Raw genomic sequence first — 20,259 nt, 5'->3', positions numbered from 1 at the left:
CAGTTGGCCCAACACACTGCATCTATGACTCAAACTCTAATTACTTTGTCTGCCTGCTTTTCACTCACAATGGTTCTAATAGAACCATCGAAACATTTAAAATGTGTCAATAATTTTTTCAGCCTTGGAACATCAAGCACTGTTAACAAAGCAGCTCCTAAAAATATTATGTGTATCTGGAATAGGATTGCTGCTTTGGGAGTCCTATCTAGGTGGAAAGGCAGCATAGAAATGTTTTAAATAAATAAATAAATCCACTGAAGAATGTGTAAAGGTAAACTATTTTAAAGGCTTCATTATATTTGCTGAACTCATATTTAATAAATCCATCAAAACTAAAAACATGGCATACCTTCTTCCACTTTCTTTATTTTTTCTTTGAGTTCAGCATTTTCTTTGGTTAGAAATGCAACATCTTTAGTTAGTGTATTGTTTGTTTCTTCAAGCTAAGCAAAGAAAGGACAAAGTATTTGTGTTAGATATTGAAATATGAATCTGAAACTTGAGTGCAAGATTTGCACAATGTTTCCTTTGAAGTACAGAACAAGGGAAAAAATGGTGTTTACCTGTAACTGTTGTTCTTCAAGTAGTCATCTGTGCATTCACGTTGATGGGCACAGCTATAATTTGCACACTTTCCCCAAAAGAGGACTACTCTACCTTCACGGAACTACATGCAGGTTGGACCATAAAGCACAAAGTCTACTAGCCCTCCTTACTGAAGAGATAGAAGCCAAAAATGCCACTTAAAGGTAAGGAAAAACAAGTCACAGGTGGTTAGTGACTTAAAAGGCTTGTTAATGAGTTGAATGATGACCCAAGAACATGCGTTATAACAGTACGGTTCTCAAAAGCAATCTAATATCATCCACTGGGAGAGAGGCTAGAGGTCATAAACTAAATTGATGGTGGCAAGTCTGAAGCATTTTCAGGGTCATCAGAATCAGAGGAAGAAGAGTTCTTCCCTGCTGCTTCGAAGGGATAGAGGCCAGGGGATCCTGACCAGAACATGAAGAAGCATGTTGAATGGCAGACAGCATTGGTGGCAGACCAATTCACTAGGTAGGCATTGGAAGGAGTAGGAAGCAATGGAAAATGGGCAGGGGACTGCGTTAATGGGGAATGGAGGCGGGAGTTCCACAACCAGACTCTAAACTATCAGAAGTGGCAATGAAAGTGACAAGGTTTCCAAAGGAAGTGAGCTTGTCTGAAGAGGATTTGGTACCGTTGCTGAAGACTGCAGCACTAGAACACGGGTACCTGAATATGGATGGGGTATCAAAAATCCACAAAAGGAGACACAGTGGCTCAAATAATATGGTGGGTTCTAACCATATGAACTGTAGCATGGCCAATCAGTTCCCAGTAATAATTCTGGTGAAACCCAAAATCTGGCCAAGACATATTGCAACTCCTGTGGGTGTGCAGCTAGACCCAGACCAACAACCCCAGCATATGGAATGGTATCTTGAGAGATGACTTGCATAGGAGTCCCTGACCAGGGATTTGCATCACCAAGACTAGGACCAAAAGTCAGGAGGAGAGGATCTGAATTACTTCTTACTCATGGCAAGATGAAGGCGACAACCAATACCAGAGAGAGTAAGCCACTGGAACCAAAGTGTGAGATGGCCTCAATAGGTCCATCTAACACTATGGCGATGGGTATTGGTGAGGATTGGTGCACTGGTGAAAAACCTGGAAAAATTCTTGCAGACAGAGCCTCTACGTCTGGGTTGGAGATTGGTGGAGTAGTAGAAGCAGTGGAGTGGTGGAAAGTACTGGAATCAAGGCTCTTGGCACAGAAGGAGGAGATGACAACTGGGCTGTCCACCTATGATGTTTTAACTTCCTCACCTTGGTTGGTCATTGGGATTGATCCTTTCTGAGGCACCTTACGAGGTACAATCTGGCCCACATCAAGGAAGGCATTGAGACAGAGTCTCTATCACAAGACTGTCAAGAGTCAAATGAAATGGGTACAGTCTTCAACATAGCAGCTATATTTCCCATTTCTTCAGAAGCCATGAGGGCAATTTCCCACACGGTAGCCTACAAATGAGAGGCAATGCTCCTGTGTGACTATTTAACAAATTTCTGGCAATGGGTACAGGAGTTCTCACTTTATGTTGTTCCCCAAGACAGAGGAGACAATGACCGTGGCTGTCCAACAAAGGCAGCTTTTCCCTCCACACCACTGGCAGCATTATGAAGAAGTCTTCTGTACCATAGATGCCTAATTGCCATGGCTGAGGACAAGCTATAAAAATGTGAAAACAAATGACCTACAACTACAGAAGTGAACTACAGCTAGGTACATGGAGAATATTCTCAGAGAGAAGGTTTAAACTGATGCCACCACATCATCATGGTGCAATTTCTCCTCCACAGGCATGCACAGTCCAAAGTGAGTCTCTGAGGGGATGAGGTTCTCTGTGCCTAAAAGCTAGTTCTAGAAGTTTCCAAGCTGTAGCTCAGTGCAGGCATAAAGCCCATTAGTATGATGCACAGAGACCAAAAAGCAGTAAATGGAAGTATGTGGCCAATACCTCTTCACTTGTCCCACACTTTTTATCTTTTAACTTTCGACTAGATGCTCCAGATGTTCCTGTATTAGGCATACTCTGGGCTGACTATGTGAAGAATGCAAATTATAGGGGAAAGCCCTCCACACACAACCTAATGCTTTGTTCAATCAGCAAGCGATGTTTAAAAAGAATGACACCAATCCAGCATTCTGTCCTAGAAAAAAGAGTTTTGACATATGTATGGTACTCCTCTAACTGGAATTATTTCTCCTATCATTTCATCGAATGGGGCAATTTTTATGTGCATTTCTATGTGAGCACAGAACAAGTCCTTCAACTAAAATAATTACGGATTCTTACGCTTAAAAGGAATCTATACAGACAATCAGAGCAACACATTAATATATGGAATAATATTATGAAATACTACTAAATTGTGTAAAATACAAGGTCGGCAAGTCTCATACTCACATCAGGATAAACATATTTAGAAGACACTTCATTATCACGGGGTAACTTACCCGGCTTACAATATTGTCTCTATCACTAATTTCTTGTCTATTTCGTGATGCTGCTTTCTTGCTCTCCTGAGTAAGTTCAAAATATTGTTCTTCGAGGAGGGCTCGGGCCAACTGCTCAGACTCAGCTTTTGTTTCAGCCAGATCCAGCTGGGCAGCAAGTGTTTCTCTACAACAAACAGCCAATACTTTTTCTCATACAACATGACTTTGTCTTTTAAAAATTAAATAGAATTCTATTGTGTCGTTTTAATTAATCAGTTTTACAAAGAAAAACTTCCCTGATCCAGAAACATACTATTAAATTTTAAAGAGCCTGAACTTACAAATGCGAATGAGAAAGTTGATTCTGAAGTTGTGACATCTTTTCCAATGTAAATTTTTAAATCTTTATATACTTATACCAATGATTTACTTTCAGAATGTAAACATGTACCCATATAAGGAAAATATGGTAGAATATGTTGCTCTGTTCTACTTGAGACGAATTATCACATCATTGAATAAATCTTGTTGCAGTATGGGAATCATTTGCAACTGGACTGCCTGCTCCACCCACCCACCCACACACACACACACACACACACACACACAAATAAATCCAGTTGCAAATGATTGGCATAGTGTTAACAACAGCACACATATACTCAGTGATGTGTGGATGCAGCTTTGGAATGCAGGAATAAAGAATTTGTTTTCAAAGAATCAGAACCAGGACAACTATCTACCACATATGACATTTTACTATTCTCTCTCTCCCTCTTTCCCTCCCTCTCTCCCCCCCTCCCCCTCCCCCTCCCTCTCTCGCCTATCTTTTTCAGCTTTGTGGAATAGAAGCTATTCCTGTTGGGAATACTGTTGGGTCCATTTTCTTTACTGCCTATCTCGGTCGTCTATATATTGAGCATCTCATTAAAAACTTGATTTCTCATGTCTGATATTGTTCTGTCTTACAGACTCATTTTAGACTATCAGTCTGATTTTTCAGGATAGGAATTCATGATATTACAAAGTATTACACAATGTCTTGTTCTTGCTGACTGTTTGAGAATTCCCCATCTCTAATGGGAGGTGAAACTTTTTTTTTTTTTTGTAATTTAAGGACCTTAAGTTGTTATTCTTCTAAAAATATAAGATAGAAACTCAATATTATACAATTTAAGGCCCACTACTTTCAAAGAGAGAGACAGAGAAAGAATGAGACCAAACCAAGTGCCCAACCTCCAGTTTAATCAACCAGGCCTTAACATTTCTTAACTTTGGCAGGATCATGCTCATAAAATTGTCTTACTTTTCATTTTGTAATTCATGTGTTTTTTTCTGTGTTTCTTTATTCCTTTCCTCAATTTCTTCTTTAAGTTCTTTAACCTGAGTTTTGTAAAGTGTCTGCAAATGAAATGGAGGGGAAAAGTTATCATACCAAGCTTAAATGTAGGTTTTGTTGGATCCATCCAGATGTTAGTCCCCTTTAACTATCAAAAAGGCTATGCTAGGGGTTGTGGGATTTGCACTGTATTTTTTAAACCAAAAGACTACTCTTTGCCTTACTTGTGCATGGTGCAGGGGAGAAGAAAAAGATAAGTAGTTATAATAGCAATTACATGGATAAACATACCATTCAATTTCCCACTGGATATGGCCAGTATGCAGCATTGTCCATCTGGCTGTCCAGGTACCGTATTTTTCGCTCCATAAGACGCACTTTTTTCCTCCTCAAAAATGAGGGGAAATGTGGGTGCGTCTTATAGAGTGAATGTGCGTTTTATGGACCCTAGCCCAGTCCATAAGATGCACATTCTAGCTTGGAAGGAAGGTGGGCGGGGCGCACAGAGCCGGCTGGGCGCACCAGAACAACGCGAGCTGGCGTTCCCCGCCCCGACAGCCAGCTGGGAGGCGGGGGGGGCGCACAGAGCGGGCCCGCCCGCCTCCCAGCTGGCCTTCGGGGCAGAGAACACCGGCTTGTGTCGTTCTGGTGCGCCCAGCTCTGTGCGCCCCGCCCGCCAGAACGACGCAAGCCGGTGTTCCCCGCCCCGATGGCCAGCTGGGAGGCGGGGGGCGCACAGAGCAGCTGGGCGCGCCAGAACGACGCGAGCCGACGTTCCCCGCCCCGAAGGCCAGCTGGGAGGCGGTGGGGCGCACAGAGCGGCTGGGCGCGCCAGAACGACGCGAGCCGGCATTCCCCGCCCCGAAGGCCAGCTGGGAGGCGGTGGGGCGCACAGAGCGGCTGGGCGCGCCAGAACAACGCGAGCCAGCGTTCCCCGCCCCGATGGCCAGCTGGGGGAGGCCTCTTATGGTCCGGTGCGTCTAATGGAGCGAAAAATACGGTAATAACTGGCAGCAGAGGGTGGGGGAGAATTCAGACTGGAATGAAAACTGTGTTTACGTAGACCATTGCCCGAGGATAAAAAGGCCCTTATCCAGGATAAAACTAACTTAATATTTGCCTTCACCTGGCTCAGATCCCCAAAGATTATGGCAGAGGGAATAACAACAGCAGCAACAGCAACCAAGCAGAAAGAGAAGGCAAGGAGGCCATCTGCAACAATGACATTGAGGTAAGCGAGTAGCCTCTGTCTCCTAAAATAGCCAATATAACGCAGAGTTATTACCCATGACACCATACCAAAAGAAATAGGAGTCTTTTAGATACAGCTGAACTCTTTCAACTGCACCTGGACACCTTTGTGAAGAGGCACACACTGCCATACACAATAAAACAAAACATCAAGTGCATTTCGGCAGAAAGCCTTCATCAGTGGCTTATGACCATAATTACCATTATCATATCTAACTCACACTGTAAAAGACATGACAAATCACAAGAACCAGCAAGATAACCAACTTCATTTCTTGGAGTGAATTCAATACTCCTTATATAAAACCAGTCTCCAAATATTTCCACATCTGGGTTTCTCTGGAGCAAATAACAACATCAATATACATATGTGAGTGTCTCACTGTGCTAATACCAAATTTGCAGATGTGGAAATATTTGAACATTTTATTGTATTTGGCAATGTGTGTTGTTTTAATTTACATGCACAATTGTTTCCTGTTTTGGATTTTTCTTATATTAAATTACTGCAGTTATGCTTAATGCACATAATTGAATTTGTTCATTTATTCATTTTTGCTGTTTTTTGTGTTCTCAACCTTTTTTGGTTTACCATATCTTTTTTGGTTGGGCATTTTTCCTTTTTTTGTGGTGGCATGACCAAGCAAGCCAGGCAAACTGCTACAATCTACACCTAAGAGAGTCAGACAGCATAGCCCCTCCCACTCTGGGAGTTCCAAACAATGAGTGGGAGCAGCAAAACAGAAAGACAGAAATGCTCAAGAAAAGAAACCAGACCATGTAAGAAAAATGATGACTCAGCCAGTATATAAACAGCATGTCCCAGAAATCCAATTCAACCGTTCTTTCTTGTCTTAATGATTCTTCCATTTCTTACTTTTTCTCCCGTCCATGGACTCCCCCTTTTCATCCTCCCCAGGGGCCTGCCACCAGATACCTCAATACTGCACAGAAGGTTTCTTCTGGCAGGCTCTCTTTTATGACAAGTAGTTTCATCTACAAGCTATTGATAACCACCAGGCATGGCCGCGATCAGGATCTCACATTCCCAACAATGAAGAGTTACAAGGAGCAAGAAGGCAGACTTGGGAAGCATTATTATCCCTTTTGTCCAGCTTTGATGGGATAGGTTTAACAAGACAGGCTTCCAATGGAAACCAACGTTTGTTTGCTTGTGTGTGAGAGTGTGTATAAAGTGCCATCAAGTCACAGATGGTTTATGGCAACCCAGTAGAGTGTTCAAAGCAAGAAACTAACAGAAGTGGTTTGCCATGTCCTTCCTCTGCATAGGAACCCTGGTTTTCCTTGGTGGTCTTGCAACCAAATGCTAGCCAGGACCAACCATTCTTAGCTTCTGAGATCTAATGAGATCAGGCTAGCCATTCAGGTCAGGGCAGAAACCAACATAGAGATGCAAAAACTTATTTGAGAGGATAATGGTGTACTGAGTGCTGTCCTGTCATGACGGTTATCAGGGACATTATCTTTCTGGAATGAACATGCATTCATTTGGCTTTGAAGCCTGTTAGGTTTATCCATTATTTGCATGCTAGCACCATAATTTTAAAAATGGCTTGTGTCATATACAAGAAGCAGCTTACAGAAAAATACTGCTCAGCTTCTAGTTGATCTTGTAGTTCACGCATCTGACCTTCATTGCCTCTATACTGCCTTTGAGAGAGAGAGAAAATAAAACAAGTGAATTTATTTGAAACTAAACGTTATTCCATCACACAGATCCTCCTCTTCACAGTAAACCTCTGAATAGCAAAGATAGGAGGCTACAACAGGGAATGGCCTTGGCCTCAGTGCCCTGTTGGCCTTCTAGTGCAACTGGTTGGCCAGTATAGGAAACAGTAGATGGAGCCCTGAGCTGAACCAGCATGGAACTCTTATGGTCTTATGTTTGCCCCATTTCTCTCTTTCCACTTTTCTGTCCCTACACTCTTCCCCCTATCTCTGACCGCCATTTCAGACACAGTCTTCAAATCCCCTAAAATCAGTTTAAATAAGTTTTTAATAGAGTGAGTTGACACATTTAACTGTGAATCTTCATATGTCAGGCAATAAAGTTGAACAGGGATGTGAGTGCAAGGTGTAAAAAACTACACATACATGTACTTTGTTGACTGCGGTCTATTTAAAAAAAACCTCCTGGCAACAATAACCACAGGGGTTATTATTTAAAGGGCAGGTAACTGCAGGGGGAGAAATAGCTATTAAATAGCTATTATAGTTAAATAGCTGTTTAACTGCTTCTACTTATACCTTTTGTTTTGTTTTTTGTAAAACCACCACCTTCAAAGGGCTTTCACCCCATGCCAGGACAAATTTGGGTACTCAAATGTTCCTCAGGAGTTAAAAACAGCCTAGGGGTGCTGATTTTTGGCAAGCAAAGGGCACAAGAGAATGAATCAGATAGCTCCTCCTCCTCGAAGCAGTCTGCCTGTTTAAATTACAGGTCCCATGACTGCATACAACACAATGCGTAGCTCTGCTTTGAAGTTCTAACAAGCTTTCTATGAAAATTGAAGATTAGTGGAAGTCTCAAATTGGAAACTGTTTTATTCTGATTAGCCCAATTAAAAAAAAACTTGGCAGCAAGAAGTGGCTGTTAACTCTGGCAACGAATCTTCAAGGAAAAACTGCTTTTGTGCCAGATACTCTCGAACCAGCCCCTCCCCATCAGAGTGCATAAGAATGAGGCTTCAGAGTGCTCAAATACATATGACTGAACAAAAACATTCATACACTGAAATAAAGACAGAAAGAAACACCAACTAGTCTTCGTAGCTGGTGTGCTGATACAATTGCTTTTAAATTGTTTCATTACTTACTTAGCCAGCTGAGCCAACTCAAATTCGGCTAATCTCTTTGCTTCTAACAATGTGTTGATCTCCTGTTTTAGCTGCTTCTCAGAACCTTTCAAGTTGTCTGCTTCTATAGCATGCATCTTTAGTTCATTCTGTGTCATCACCCTCTTATTTATTTCATTTTCCAGCTGAAGTGCAAGATTTTTAACCTAACCGCATTTTAGGGAAAAATAGGTTTTTAGACTTCAAACAACAATAATAATTAATATACAATACCACTATTTTTATATTAGGCTGTGAAACAGCATACCTTCCAGAAAATAGTGGCCAGGACCCAAGGAGTTACTTATACTTATGGAGAGTGTTGATTTTAAGTAGTGGGGAATGTCTACGCCTATCTTTAACTTTTGAAAGTCTTTCCAATTTCAAAATCCATTCACCAACTACTACAAGTTTTCCTGTTTTGTTCTTGTTTTTTCTAATCTATACTTCCCAAGCCCTTCTTGGCATGTGGAGTTAGTTGTGTTATATTTTTATGTGGAACAGAATACATGTCAATGTGTAGACATTTCTTATCAAGCAAACAATTTTTCCCAGTTCTAACATTTGATTCCCCCCATGCAGTTCCTCACAATGCAGCAAAAAGGGCCCAAGAGGTTTGATGACAGGACTTTTTGGCGTTCAGTTTCGATAACTCTGAATTGTGCATATATATCAACCAAAAATCAAATTGCAGGAACCAAGGAAATCACTGGGAAGCTTTTTAGGTTGCCATATTAAATTTATTCTCCCCTCCCCACCCCCAGAGACCAAGATTTGGTTAAAGTCAAAAGGTGGAAGTTTTTTTTAGCTTCAAGAAATGTTAATTTCTCCTTAACATTCACTTTGGAATAGAAAGTAAACAGTTACCTCATCTTCTAGCCTCTCTTTTTGCTCACAAATGTGTTCCAACTTCTGGTGAGATTGCTTCAAATCAAAGTCAAGCATGGAACACTGTTTTTCAATTTGAACAATTCGATTTTCTGCTCTCTCTCTTGCTGCTCTTTCTTCTTTTACCTTTTTTTCTATTTCTAAATAAGAACCAAAGTTAGCACATCTTTTAAAATGGCAAAATCAGTGTGTGTTATTCTCTGCATATTATTTGGCACAGAGTATTCAATTTCTTAGAAGTACCTAACAGATGTTCTACGCTATCTAAAGGTTTTACCATGTAGTTAAACAATTAACTGAAATGAAATATTTAGTATTATACATCCATACATCCATAGAATGAACCAAAATTTACCAGAACACACACAAACTATATTTCCATGTAGTACTGACCCAAAACAATATCCATACTGAGGTAATAAGCATATAATTGCTAAAACATGGCCTGGCAGAATCTCCTCCTCCACAATGCCCCCAACTCATCAAGAAATGAACAATAAAATAGTTGTTATTGATCCTGTTATACTTCACTGTTTTGTAAACCGCCTTGGGGACTTTTAGTTGAAAGGCAGTATATAAACTAACATAGCAGTGAACAAGAAAAAGAAATATTTCAATAACTCAACCGCTATTATGCACAATTTGTGGGGAGTCGCCAAGCATTTGATCATCTGAGTGCACTACACTGAAAAAATGGGATGCTACTTAACGGAATCGCCAATATTTCATGAAGTTCACTGTACACTTTATTAACAGCATTATATCGCTATACTCAGGGGTTTTAATAAATTTTAAGAAGTGAAGCATTTGGGATTCTAAATGGACTCAGTTCAGTTGCAGGAAGGATTAGATCCATGAGGAATCCACCTCACAGTGCAGCCTGTTTCATCCCCACTAAAGTACTTGAGGGTTGGAGAACCTAAAGAACTATGTGGGATGAAGCATGGACATTCCAGCAAGAAGACGACATTTGCGCACCCACATAAAAAGAACAAATGCTCACATAGGTAGGTATATGAAGATTTCTACCAATTTCTTCTTCTTGTTCTAACGTTTCAGAACTGCAAACATTGTTCTTGAAGGGCCCACAACCCTCAGAGCATAGGTGATTGGAAGATAAATTATTTTTACTTTCCAAATGTCTTATCCAATAAAGCTACTATCTTATGGGTTTTTTTGTATTTTTTCCTCTAATTTTTTAAAAGTGGGATGTCAAAGATCCCTTGCACAAACTTACTGAGTTAGCAAGAAGTAGTTTTACAATTCAGTACCTTTACTGATAGCAGTTTTTAAAAGTAAAACAACTAGAGCCTAATGGAAAAATGGCTCATTGATCAAAGAGAGGACATTTTCCCATGCAAAAGGGACCAATTTCTGCCCTCTGTATACTCACATTTAGTAACATTTACCTAGCATTCCTTCTTTACGTAACTGAATTGCAATCTATTGTTATGGAAATGAAAAAATATATACACTAACAGTTTTTTTATGCTGTACCCAAAGTTGTAAGTACCTACCACACATTGCAACTGACTTGGCCTCTTCTATTGACTGATGTTTATCAGTCAACCGAGCTTTATCTATGTTATGCTCATTTATTTCTTGATCTAAATGGTGCTGTAACATCTTGAGTTTGTAGTTTAGATCTATTTCTAAATTATTCTTCTCCTGTAAGGCAATTTGACAAATCAAAGTTAAATTAAAATAAGTTACATATTAAATCTTACAAACGTTTGAGTTTCATGACCCTTCTCAAGGGCTTTTGTCCCATCAACCCCCTCCCCCATCTACATTTTTTCTTACTGCAAATTTATTGGTTTATGGTAAAAGCTATACCATGATAATCATTTATTATGCTTGGGTAAAATAATTTCATTAAAGTCAAACATGCGTACACTTAAACAATCACATCCATGATATATAATCCGTGAATGCTTATGGTTAAAAACTCTTTACAAAGAATGCAAGATGCATTATACTCTTCAGAGCCTTCCCCTACCCTAGTTTCCTGTTATCTACCTCTGGTATATGCACTCTAATTCTACTATCTTTCACCATCCAAAGTCTCTAGCTTTATTATCCTCCCACCTATTCTTCTTTCTACCCCCTATTCCTGGAAATCCCTCCCATAACACCCATAATGCTCTTCATTCATTAAATCTCTCCCCAAAATACAAGTTTTTTATTGAAGACTTTGTCTTGATCCACGGGTCCTCATACCTCAACCAAAACCTAAATCCCTCCCATAACACCCATAATGCTCTTCATTCATTAAATCTTTCCCCATAATACAAGTTTTCCATTGAAAACTTTGTCTTGATCCACAGGTCCTCATACCTCAATCAAAACCTAAATCTCATTATTTCTGCCTCATAAAAACCTTTCTTCTTTTGTTGGCTCCACCCACTGTCAATATTTAAATATAGAATCCCTAAGGTAGCAATCTATGGCTCAACAAATCACATCTATCAGGTTGCCATAGCTCCCAGAAATTTCATTGTTCTGACTAGTCGTTCCAGCAGTTCAAAGAGTTGAATCTAACCAGTTTTTCCACTGGTGAAAAGGGAGGGAGGGGTCCCCCCCCCTTTGACCACCCAAAATGCTATGTTTGGGATAATAGGGGGCTGTAATAAAAAGAGTAATTGGCCAAGAAAAATCTTTTTTACCCCAAAGCTTATTTCTCATTTCAAATCAGAATGTCTTGCTGTAGGACACAAAAATGCACAAAGTTCTTGTCATTGTTTGTTTATATATAAACTTAAATTACACTATTCAATTATGCTGGATCATAACTGGTTGCTTTCTTTACTGGTTCCAATATTCAATGAAATGGAGCTTTTAAAAATAATGATTGTATTATGTGAAACTTGAGCAAATTTAGGCTAGGATTCAAAGTTATCTTTTTGTTGTGATGATGAGAACCAGGCTTATCCCTATATTTATTTATATACATCAACATTTCTGTGATCGCTTTAATAAAATGATGAGAAACCGCAATGAGCTTAGAATCAGGTTTTGTGAGAGAAATAATTAGAAAATGCCAAATTAAAATACAAATTCTGAAAGTTGAGAAGCGAGTCTGGCTTTTAAATTTTTGGACTGGCCTCTAGAGGCAAAAAGAAAAAAATTTAAAGCTTGTAAACAAGAAGCTACCTCATACAGAATCTGACCATTGGTAGATCAAGGTCAGTACTGTACTCAGACTGGCAGTGGTTCTTCAGGATCTCGGGTAGAGGTATTTCACATCATCTCATACCTGATGTCAGGGATTGAAGTGGGGACCTTCTGCATGGAAAGCACTTTCACTGAACCACAGACCCTTCCCTTGTAATAACCTGCTTTTTTATAATGCTATGTAAAACAGCGACTGCAATGTTTAAACAAATAATAAATATTTTAATTACAGTATTTGTAACATTTCTAACAGCCTGATGCACAACCCTATAAAAAGCAGAGACAACTGATTTGTGTCAGTGCATTTAACTTATTTCTACTGGACTTTATCAGCATAAATTCAAATACTTCGGCATAACCAACTATGACAGGCAGCCCATTCCTAAGGGGTGTGTGTGTTGTGACGGAAACCAGGAGTTGCTCTGCCACCTTCTCAGAGGCTTTCCTGCTGCTGAAAAGTAATTTAACTCCTTTTAAAAATACAAATAGGAAAGTGCCCCCATAGACATCAACAGGGCTACAACACTAAAAAAGGTGTCATAGCTATGCTGCTGCAGGAAGGGGCATTCCCGGGGCAAAAGGGGTTAGGAAGCTGCCTAAAGGTAGCTCTGCCCCAAGAATGCCTCCCAAGACTCCACGGTGGGGACTTGTGGCATGAGGCAGCGCCTGCACCCGAGCCACAGCATGGCATCCTGGCGCTGGCATAGATGCCACCCATGACGACCTAAGTCCCCCTTATTAAATAGGCACTTAGGCTGGCACAGGGTCATGCCAGCTCCTAAGGAACTTTGCCCCCCACTTAAGGACTGCAGCCTTAGTATGTAAATCCTATAAAACCATCTTATTTTATCTATCACCTGCATTCTGACTTGCATCTATAGTACTTAAAATATGGAAACATTCTTAATGAAATACAAGTCCATAATATTCTAAGAACCAAGAATTAAACCTAACAAAGATATTAATCACCTTACCTTTTCAGAATGATTAAGCATGTCCTGTGCTTGTTTTCTTTCATCTTCTACTCTTTCAAGATTGTTTTTTACACCTTTGATTTCTTCTTGTAAAGATGTAATCCGAGCTAAATTTTTTAAAAAATTTATCTGTTACAGGTCTCATCCCAAAACCACATATGTTACCTGCCTACCCAAGCAGACACTTGAGGTCATTTGCTACTGAATGGCTTGAATCTTATCTAGCATTGTGTAAGAGAATTTTCCTGGCAATCCCTCCTACTGAAGCTTCCAGTTCCTCTCCACCCCAAATTGTGTGTCTTGGAATCAAGGGACCCTAGGCATGCCATCTTCCCACTTCAGGAGGGCATTTTTGCAGCAGTTGGAGACCCTCCTATCCTCCCTTGTGATGGGAGAACAGTGACAGGGCAGAACTAATACGCCACACAACACAACAATGTCAGCTGATGCTCTGGAACTCTATGGTAATCCACCACAGGATCCACACCAATGTTTAGAATATTTGTGCCATGCTTCCAATCAGCAAGTAAATTCAAAATTAAAGAAAACTAATATGTCACAAACATATCTGACTAATATAAAAATGAAAACTCCATGCATAGTATAATTGTTTCCAAGTATCATCTTACACTGAATTTCCTCCCAAGTGGGAGTTCTCAAACTATATCATAGTGAACTTTCATAAATTATGGATAAAATGCTTGAATCTTCCCAAGTGAAACAGTCCCCAAATCACTGTAGGGAGAGATCTGTAACTGTTTACACTGGAGGCTTTCTAGGCAATAACTTTTCCTCCCTAAAGATGAAAATCTAAAGCACTAGTCAGACATTTCTTTTGCTCCTAAAACAGGAGTATTGGGCTTAGTGCACCTCATTTTCATGGCTGGGGGTGGTACTGGTGGTCCAGTTTATGGCATCTTCCAGCCATTCAGCAATGTGGAACCTGAAGCAATTCTGCAGGGCCGGTAAAACTAACATGTTCTGCCAGGCATACGTTCGAGGACGGTGACGGTTTCCAACAGGCTGGCCTCCCCTCCTCCTCCTCCCCACTTCTGTATGTACTTTCTGTTATGATTTTATTAATGGCATTGTTACCGTTGTATTATTACTGCTGCTATATCTGAAGGCGCCAGTTTTATTTTATTTGATTACTGCTGACAATTTTACTGAAATCCTAAGATTGTTTTAATTATTCAAATGTTGTAAGCCGCTCTGAGCCCGACGTAGTTGGGAATAGCGGCCTAGCAATCCAATAAGTAAATAAATCCTCCAGAGTGCATATAATGGGAAGCTGCAACCTGAACAATATTTCATGTTAGAAGGTCTGCTAGGGATACATGCACATGTCCATAGCACAGTGTGAGGTGGAGGGCTCCATACATGATAACCCAATGAGGTCTAGTTGTTCATGTAAGAGGCTACACACCATGTTCTGTAGGTATACACATAGTACAGCCAATGAGATGGATAATACCACACCTTCCTCCTTTCTTTTTGGGGCTTGAACATGAGGCCAGAATGTGCCTCTGCAATACCTTTGCTGCAAACCATATCAAATGCCCTGTGAGAGGCTTAGGTTTTAAATGAAAAGGCAGCTTAAAATTGGCTGTTACAAAAGGAAGCAGAAAATTTTCAAGAGTTCTAACAATTTCAATATATTTGTCAGAATCATTTTGGCTGGTCAAATAATAGAAGTTATGCTAGTATATAACAATTACCTTGTAGCTCTCCAATAATTTCTGATCCATGAGTCCTATCCCTCCGTTCTACTTCTAGGGCTGCTTGCAGTTGGTAATAATCCTTTTCCACTTGTAACTTCGTGGTCTCTAGAACTCTGCATCTCTCCTGCAGTTCCCTGTTTAGGGCTTCAAACTGGCTCATTGACTTGCTCATTTCTGTATGACTCTTTCTCAGTCTTGCTGCAGTATCAGATTCTGTTCTTAATAAATCATTGGCTTCTTCTAGCTGTTAGGAGAGAAATAAATTAGGGGAGAAAGTAAGGAAGAGAACACATATTTAGCATACTCAGCTCTTTTACTTTTGTATTTATCCTGAACTTTTGTGTGTGTGTATGTGTGTATATATGGAGGGATGTATGGAGGAGATATATATGAGAGAGAGGGGGGGGAGGGAGGGAGGGAGGGGATGGCGTAATGCAAAATTACTTACTTGCTTCTGCAACTGTGTTATCTTTTCACTTGTAATATGGGAATGCTGACTTATTTTTCTTAAGTCTTCCAACTGATCTTTTAACGTTGATACTAGATAAAAAGAAAAACCATTAAATGTGACTATTTCTTTTTCTTGAAGATATATTTTATAATATTTTACGCAGCTAGAACAAAAATCAGCTCTATTGAGGTATATCAACACCATAAAGTTCCAGTAAAACCTCTGAAAAGATCATGTTGGTTCCTGTTATCTGTCAGCGGAAGGCACTGGCAGGATGGACTGTTGCTGTGTTCCTCCCCCAGCAGTCCCCAGGAAAGACATGGATTAAGGTCACATGGATGGTTCTGCAATGAGGAGAGGAGGTCAGCAGAGCTGCACCTGCAGAAAGAAGAGGCCATTTTGCCTCCTTCCTCCTCCTCATGGAAGCCCCATGACTTCTGGCTGTTAGTCCACCAGATCTCACAACCCTAGGAATCAACTTTCCTGGAATTGGAAGGGACTGTGGAAGGAAGGGGGAACAGCTGTGTTCCTGCTGCTGACAACTGCAGTGAATCCAACTCGTTCCTAACAATTTCACACTTTTCAAAAACCAAAAAGTGTCCTGGGATGCTACAATGCTAAAGTGATATTGAAATATATTAATCTACAAGGGAGAGAGTTTACCTTCATTTTCTACATTCCGTCGTTTCTCACTCTCTTGTTCAGACTTCCTCTGATATTCACTTATTCTGTGTTGCAGCAGCATATTTTCTTTTTCAACCTGAGTGACAGTAGATTCCAAGCTTTTTCTTTGACTTGCCTGTAAATTGTAAACATTGCCAATTTTCCATATATGAAAAGTAATTAGTTTTCAATAGGTGAGAACAAAACTATCACCAAAAATTAAATAAAAACATAGCAATACAAATACTACATTTAAAATATTTTAAAACTGATATGAATTATCTAAATAAAAGAATTACACAATGACTAGTTTCTCTTTCATATGCTTGGGTCTCTTTTCCTTTGTCACATTCTCTGCGGAAAAAGTGGTCTGGAAGAAATAGACTAGCTAGATGGAAAATCAGGTTATTAAACTACAGCAAATATGCTATTTTGCTTCTTGAAAAAGAGAACATTATAAAAAATAATATGCAAAGAATCTTAGCACAAAAGCACACACTGTATGTTTTTCATCCATCCCCATAGCTCAAACAACTGATATTAACTATGATAGCTCATATTCAAGTATCTACTTTCATTTTATTTTTATTTTAGTGGAACATTAAATGCTAGAAAGAAGAAACATTTGTTAAAAACAAAACCCTGGATTAGACAGACCTTTCCTATGATACAACTAAACTCCCATATTAACATTGTCTGTCAACAGAGAGAGTTGCTTTCTCATCTGCAAACCCAATATTCCTTAATGAGCACCTTCTGCAGACTACCACCACTTTCCCAAAATTCTTTCTTTCCTAAATTCTAATAAAATGAGCCATACATAAACTTATCTGTTCCCTGTTCATTCATATGCAATTCAGTATGAAATTCAGTGCATATACAAAATCTAAGATTTTAAAATAATCATTAAAATAAAATTGATTCTGGGGAAATTGACTTACCTCTTCATCTAATTCCTTCATTATCTTATCTAGTTTAATATTTGAAGTTCTACAAAAAAATAAAATAATGTTACAACTGGCTCTTATTTTATATTTCTGTTCCGTATTTCTCTCATATGAAACTAAATGTTAAACATTGACAAAGACCTGAGAGCATGGTCAATACTGTCAAGACCTACAATATCCCGAGAACTCTATGCTGCTACCATCTATCCAGTATCAGAGAAGCATGCCTATCATATTAGGTGCTATGGAACACAGGCAGGATGCTGCTGCAGTCGTCTTGTTTGTGGGCTTCCTGGAGGCCCCTGGTTGGCGACTGCGTGAACAGACTTCTGGACTTGGTGGGCCTTGGTCTGATCCAGCATGGATTTTCTTATGCTCTTATGTACAGTCCAATTTAACTCAGCTATACAACAAGAATACTACAACTCCAGTTCCACATGACCAAACCCCCATGGTAGTGGCGGCACAGAGTATATATGCCACTGAAGCACTGTACTGGTCATCCTAGTCATTCCTAAACCTTTTCAGTTTTGATGAGATTAAGAACTGTCTCCGGAATTTTGGTGAAAGAACAGATATAAAAAGATTTCCTTGAGATCTTTCCCCCCCCAAAGCAGTATTTTTTTGGAGTAGCAGCAAGCAAAATAGATATGCTAGCACGTACTGCAAGATACATGAGTAGTTGCATGCAAGATATCTATTACTAGATCAGACCATTTCAGGCTGCAGACCAGTTCCCCCACACAGAAGTCATACGTGTACAAAACAAACATTTTAGGGAGAAAGTTCTGGTCCAGCCTTCCCCCTGACACACTAGAGTTCTATACACAGGGAAATTTTATGCATAGAAGTTATTTGAATACGCATACACACAAACAATTCCCCACCTACAGTGTGAAAAGGCACAGGCCACCAACAGTTACATTAGCAAGACTGCAGACTGTGGGTGTCAGCTGGGAAGAAGGATGACACTTCAAGTGCAAACCATCCCCTCTCTCATATATATGATATGTATGCACCTCGTGACTTGGGGAAAAATCTAACCCACCTGCCTAGAAACTTGAAATATTTATTTACTTAAATGTAGGGAGGATGGGTTTGAAAAAAACATAATGTAGGGAGTCACCTGAATTTTTGTTCCATTTCGTCTTTCAATTGCATTTCATTATGTAACTGTTCTTCAAGCTGATAGATAGTTTTTTGGAGTGATTCCAGCTTTAAAGATAAGGGAGAAAATATAAAACAGGAGAGATAATTTTACAGGAATTTAGAAGACTGGCTAAGTCAGTAATTCTTAACAGGGCTGATTTACAAATCTGCAGAGGTATTCAAAACTTCTAAGCAAATGGGGAGTGTCTGGGATCTTAGAATTTTAGGCAGCTTTACCTGCAATGGCTTCTGACAGCTAGCACAGGGGAGTTGTTTTATATGGTTCACACTACCCTGAGAGTAAAATCCCAGATTTATCTCCCAGATTTCTTCAAAAAAAAATGAGTCATGCAACAAATAGAAACCAAACCTAACATTAAGGAGTTGACTAATGGCTATCAGGCACAAGTATTTCATTGAATGTATGCAAATACCTACATAAATATCAGATTGCTGAATCTATCTTATTTACTAGTAGCGAGAAGGGGGGGTTAGATGATAAGGATGCATACTGGGAGGGCAGGAGTGGCTTAAAAGTTAAAAATCACTGGTATCAGTGATATATAATCTATTTTACATCAGCCACCTGATGTCTTAAGGGCTTCTCATTACTTTTACAAAAGGCCAGAGCCTATGACAAACTAAGAGAAAATTTTCAAATGGTAGATCAGTCAACTAAAGATTTAGTGTACTATTCATAAAGATAAAATTTTAATCAGTAGAATCACTAGTTCACAGTTGTTTATTTTGGATCTAATGTGCTGCTGTAATAGGAAATAATGAAAATCAAGATGTTATGAAACCAGTATGAAATTTATTAATGTGTACATTGTCTTATACTTCCTTCATTATCTCAAAAAGGCACCTACAGTGATGTTTTGGTAATTTAATTGACCACTTGAAAACAGAAAATTAAAAAACAGCACAAAAACATTTGATCAATTGGCAGCACAACTGATCTATTTTAAAAGAAATCAGTTCAACACACTAACAAGATGAAACATACCAAACTTTTATCTACATTGGTGCTTGCTCTGTTGTCATTAGAGTTTGCCGTAGAACTGGACAAATACCTGCAAGTATAATTTTAGTACAACTTTTAAATAAAGCAGCAAATATAAAAATGTATTCTCAAAAGCTTGAAAAATAAAGCATGCATGAATTATTTCTACAGTGTTTCCAAGCAAAAAAAAAGTACAGCATTGCGACATGCAGAAAAACCGGCACTAGATAGTAAACCACATGGAAAATAATATATGCCTTCCAACGGACTCAAGGTAAAATGTCTTGAAATATGTTTGAAATATCTTTAAGCAAATTATCTTACATGTTACCCTTCAACCACAAGTCATCGCAGTTATATTTTTATCCAACTTACAATTTGATTTATGAAGAAGCAGGTTACAAAGAACAATAAGAGTCTAGGAGGTTGAAGGACCTATATTCACGCAATGTATGGAAAACTCAGGTAAACCTTCACTTTGACAGGCATCCATTCCTTGATTTGAATGTCTGACCCCAATGTATTTTGGTTTAACTTGAAAGTATTGTGGTCATGAATAATGAGCCTATTTACCCGAAACTACATGCCAAAATTAGGCACCAGGCAAAGGCACCACGAAAGGCTGCATGTATACAGATTCAAGGGTGTTAATTCATATTCTGCTTTGGATTGAATGGCATGGATCCAACAACTCCCACTAAATGATGAGTCTTTCTCTGGTAGAGCTTCTTCCAGAGCAGGGCTTTTTACTTAACAAAACTGAGATACTACGTCATTACCATTAACTAAATTTTTAATTGCATAAGAATGCAT

General features: G+C 39.3%; 1 protein-coding gene across 3 annotated transcripts in view; it reads right to left on the bottom strand.

The window, feature by feature from the left end:
* Window positions 1-20,259, bottom strand: part of ROCK1 (Rho associated coiled-coil containing protein kinase 1) — an 86,170-nt gene that overhangs the window by 27,825 nt on the left and 38,086 nt on the right. For all 3 annotated transcript variants that reach the window (XR_008933493.1, XM_056854878.1, XM_056854879.1), the window contains exons 11-24: window positions 19,450-19,516; window positions 18,421-18,509; window positions 17,289-17,337; window positions 16,348-16,483; window positions 15,682-15,773; window positions 15,231-15,477; window positions 13,513-13,619; window positions 10,882-11,032; window positions 9,344-9,504; window positions 8,459-8,643; window positions 7,223-7,292; window positions 4,338-4,432; window positions 3,050-3,215; window positions 353-446 (exon numbers count right to left, since the gene is read on the bottom strand). Coding sequence is in view for 2 of the 3 variants with exons in the window: in XM_056854878.1 (XP_056710856.1) it covers window positions 353-446; window positions 3,050-3,215; window positions 4,338-4,432; window positions 7,223-7,292; window positions 8,459-8,643; window positions 9,344-9,504; window positions 10,882-11,032; window positions 13,513-13,619; window positions 15,231-15,477; window positions 15,682-15,773; window positions 16,348-16,483; window positions 17,289-17,337; window positions 18,421-18,509; window positions 19,450-19,516 (1,709 nt within the window). In the remaining variant the exon portion in view is untranslated. The remainder of the gene's footprint in view (window positions 1-352; window positions 447-3,049; window positions 3,216-4,337; window positions 4,433-7,222; window positions 7,293-8,458; window positions 8,644-9,343; window positions 9,505-10,881; window positions 11,033-13,512; window positions 13,620-15,230; window positions 15,478-15,681; window positions 15,774-16,347; window positions 16,484-17,288; window positions 17,338-18,420; window positions 18,510-19,449; window positions 19,517-20,259) is intronic.

This window comes from Euleptes europaea, chromosome 8, assembly GCF_029931775.1.
Source record: "Euleptes europaea isolate rEulEur1 chromosome 8, rEulEur1.hap1, whole genome shotgun sequence".
Taxonomy (NCBI): Eukaryota; Metazoa; Chordata; class Lepidosauria; order Squamata; family Sphaerodactylidae; genus Euleptes; species Euleptes europaea.
Note: the sequence above shows the minus strand (reverse complement) of the source record. Positions and strands in the feature narration are given on the sequence as shown.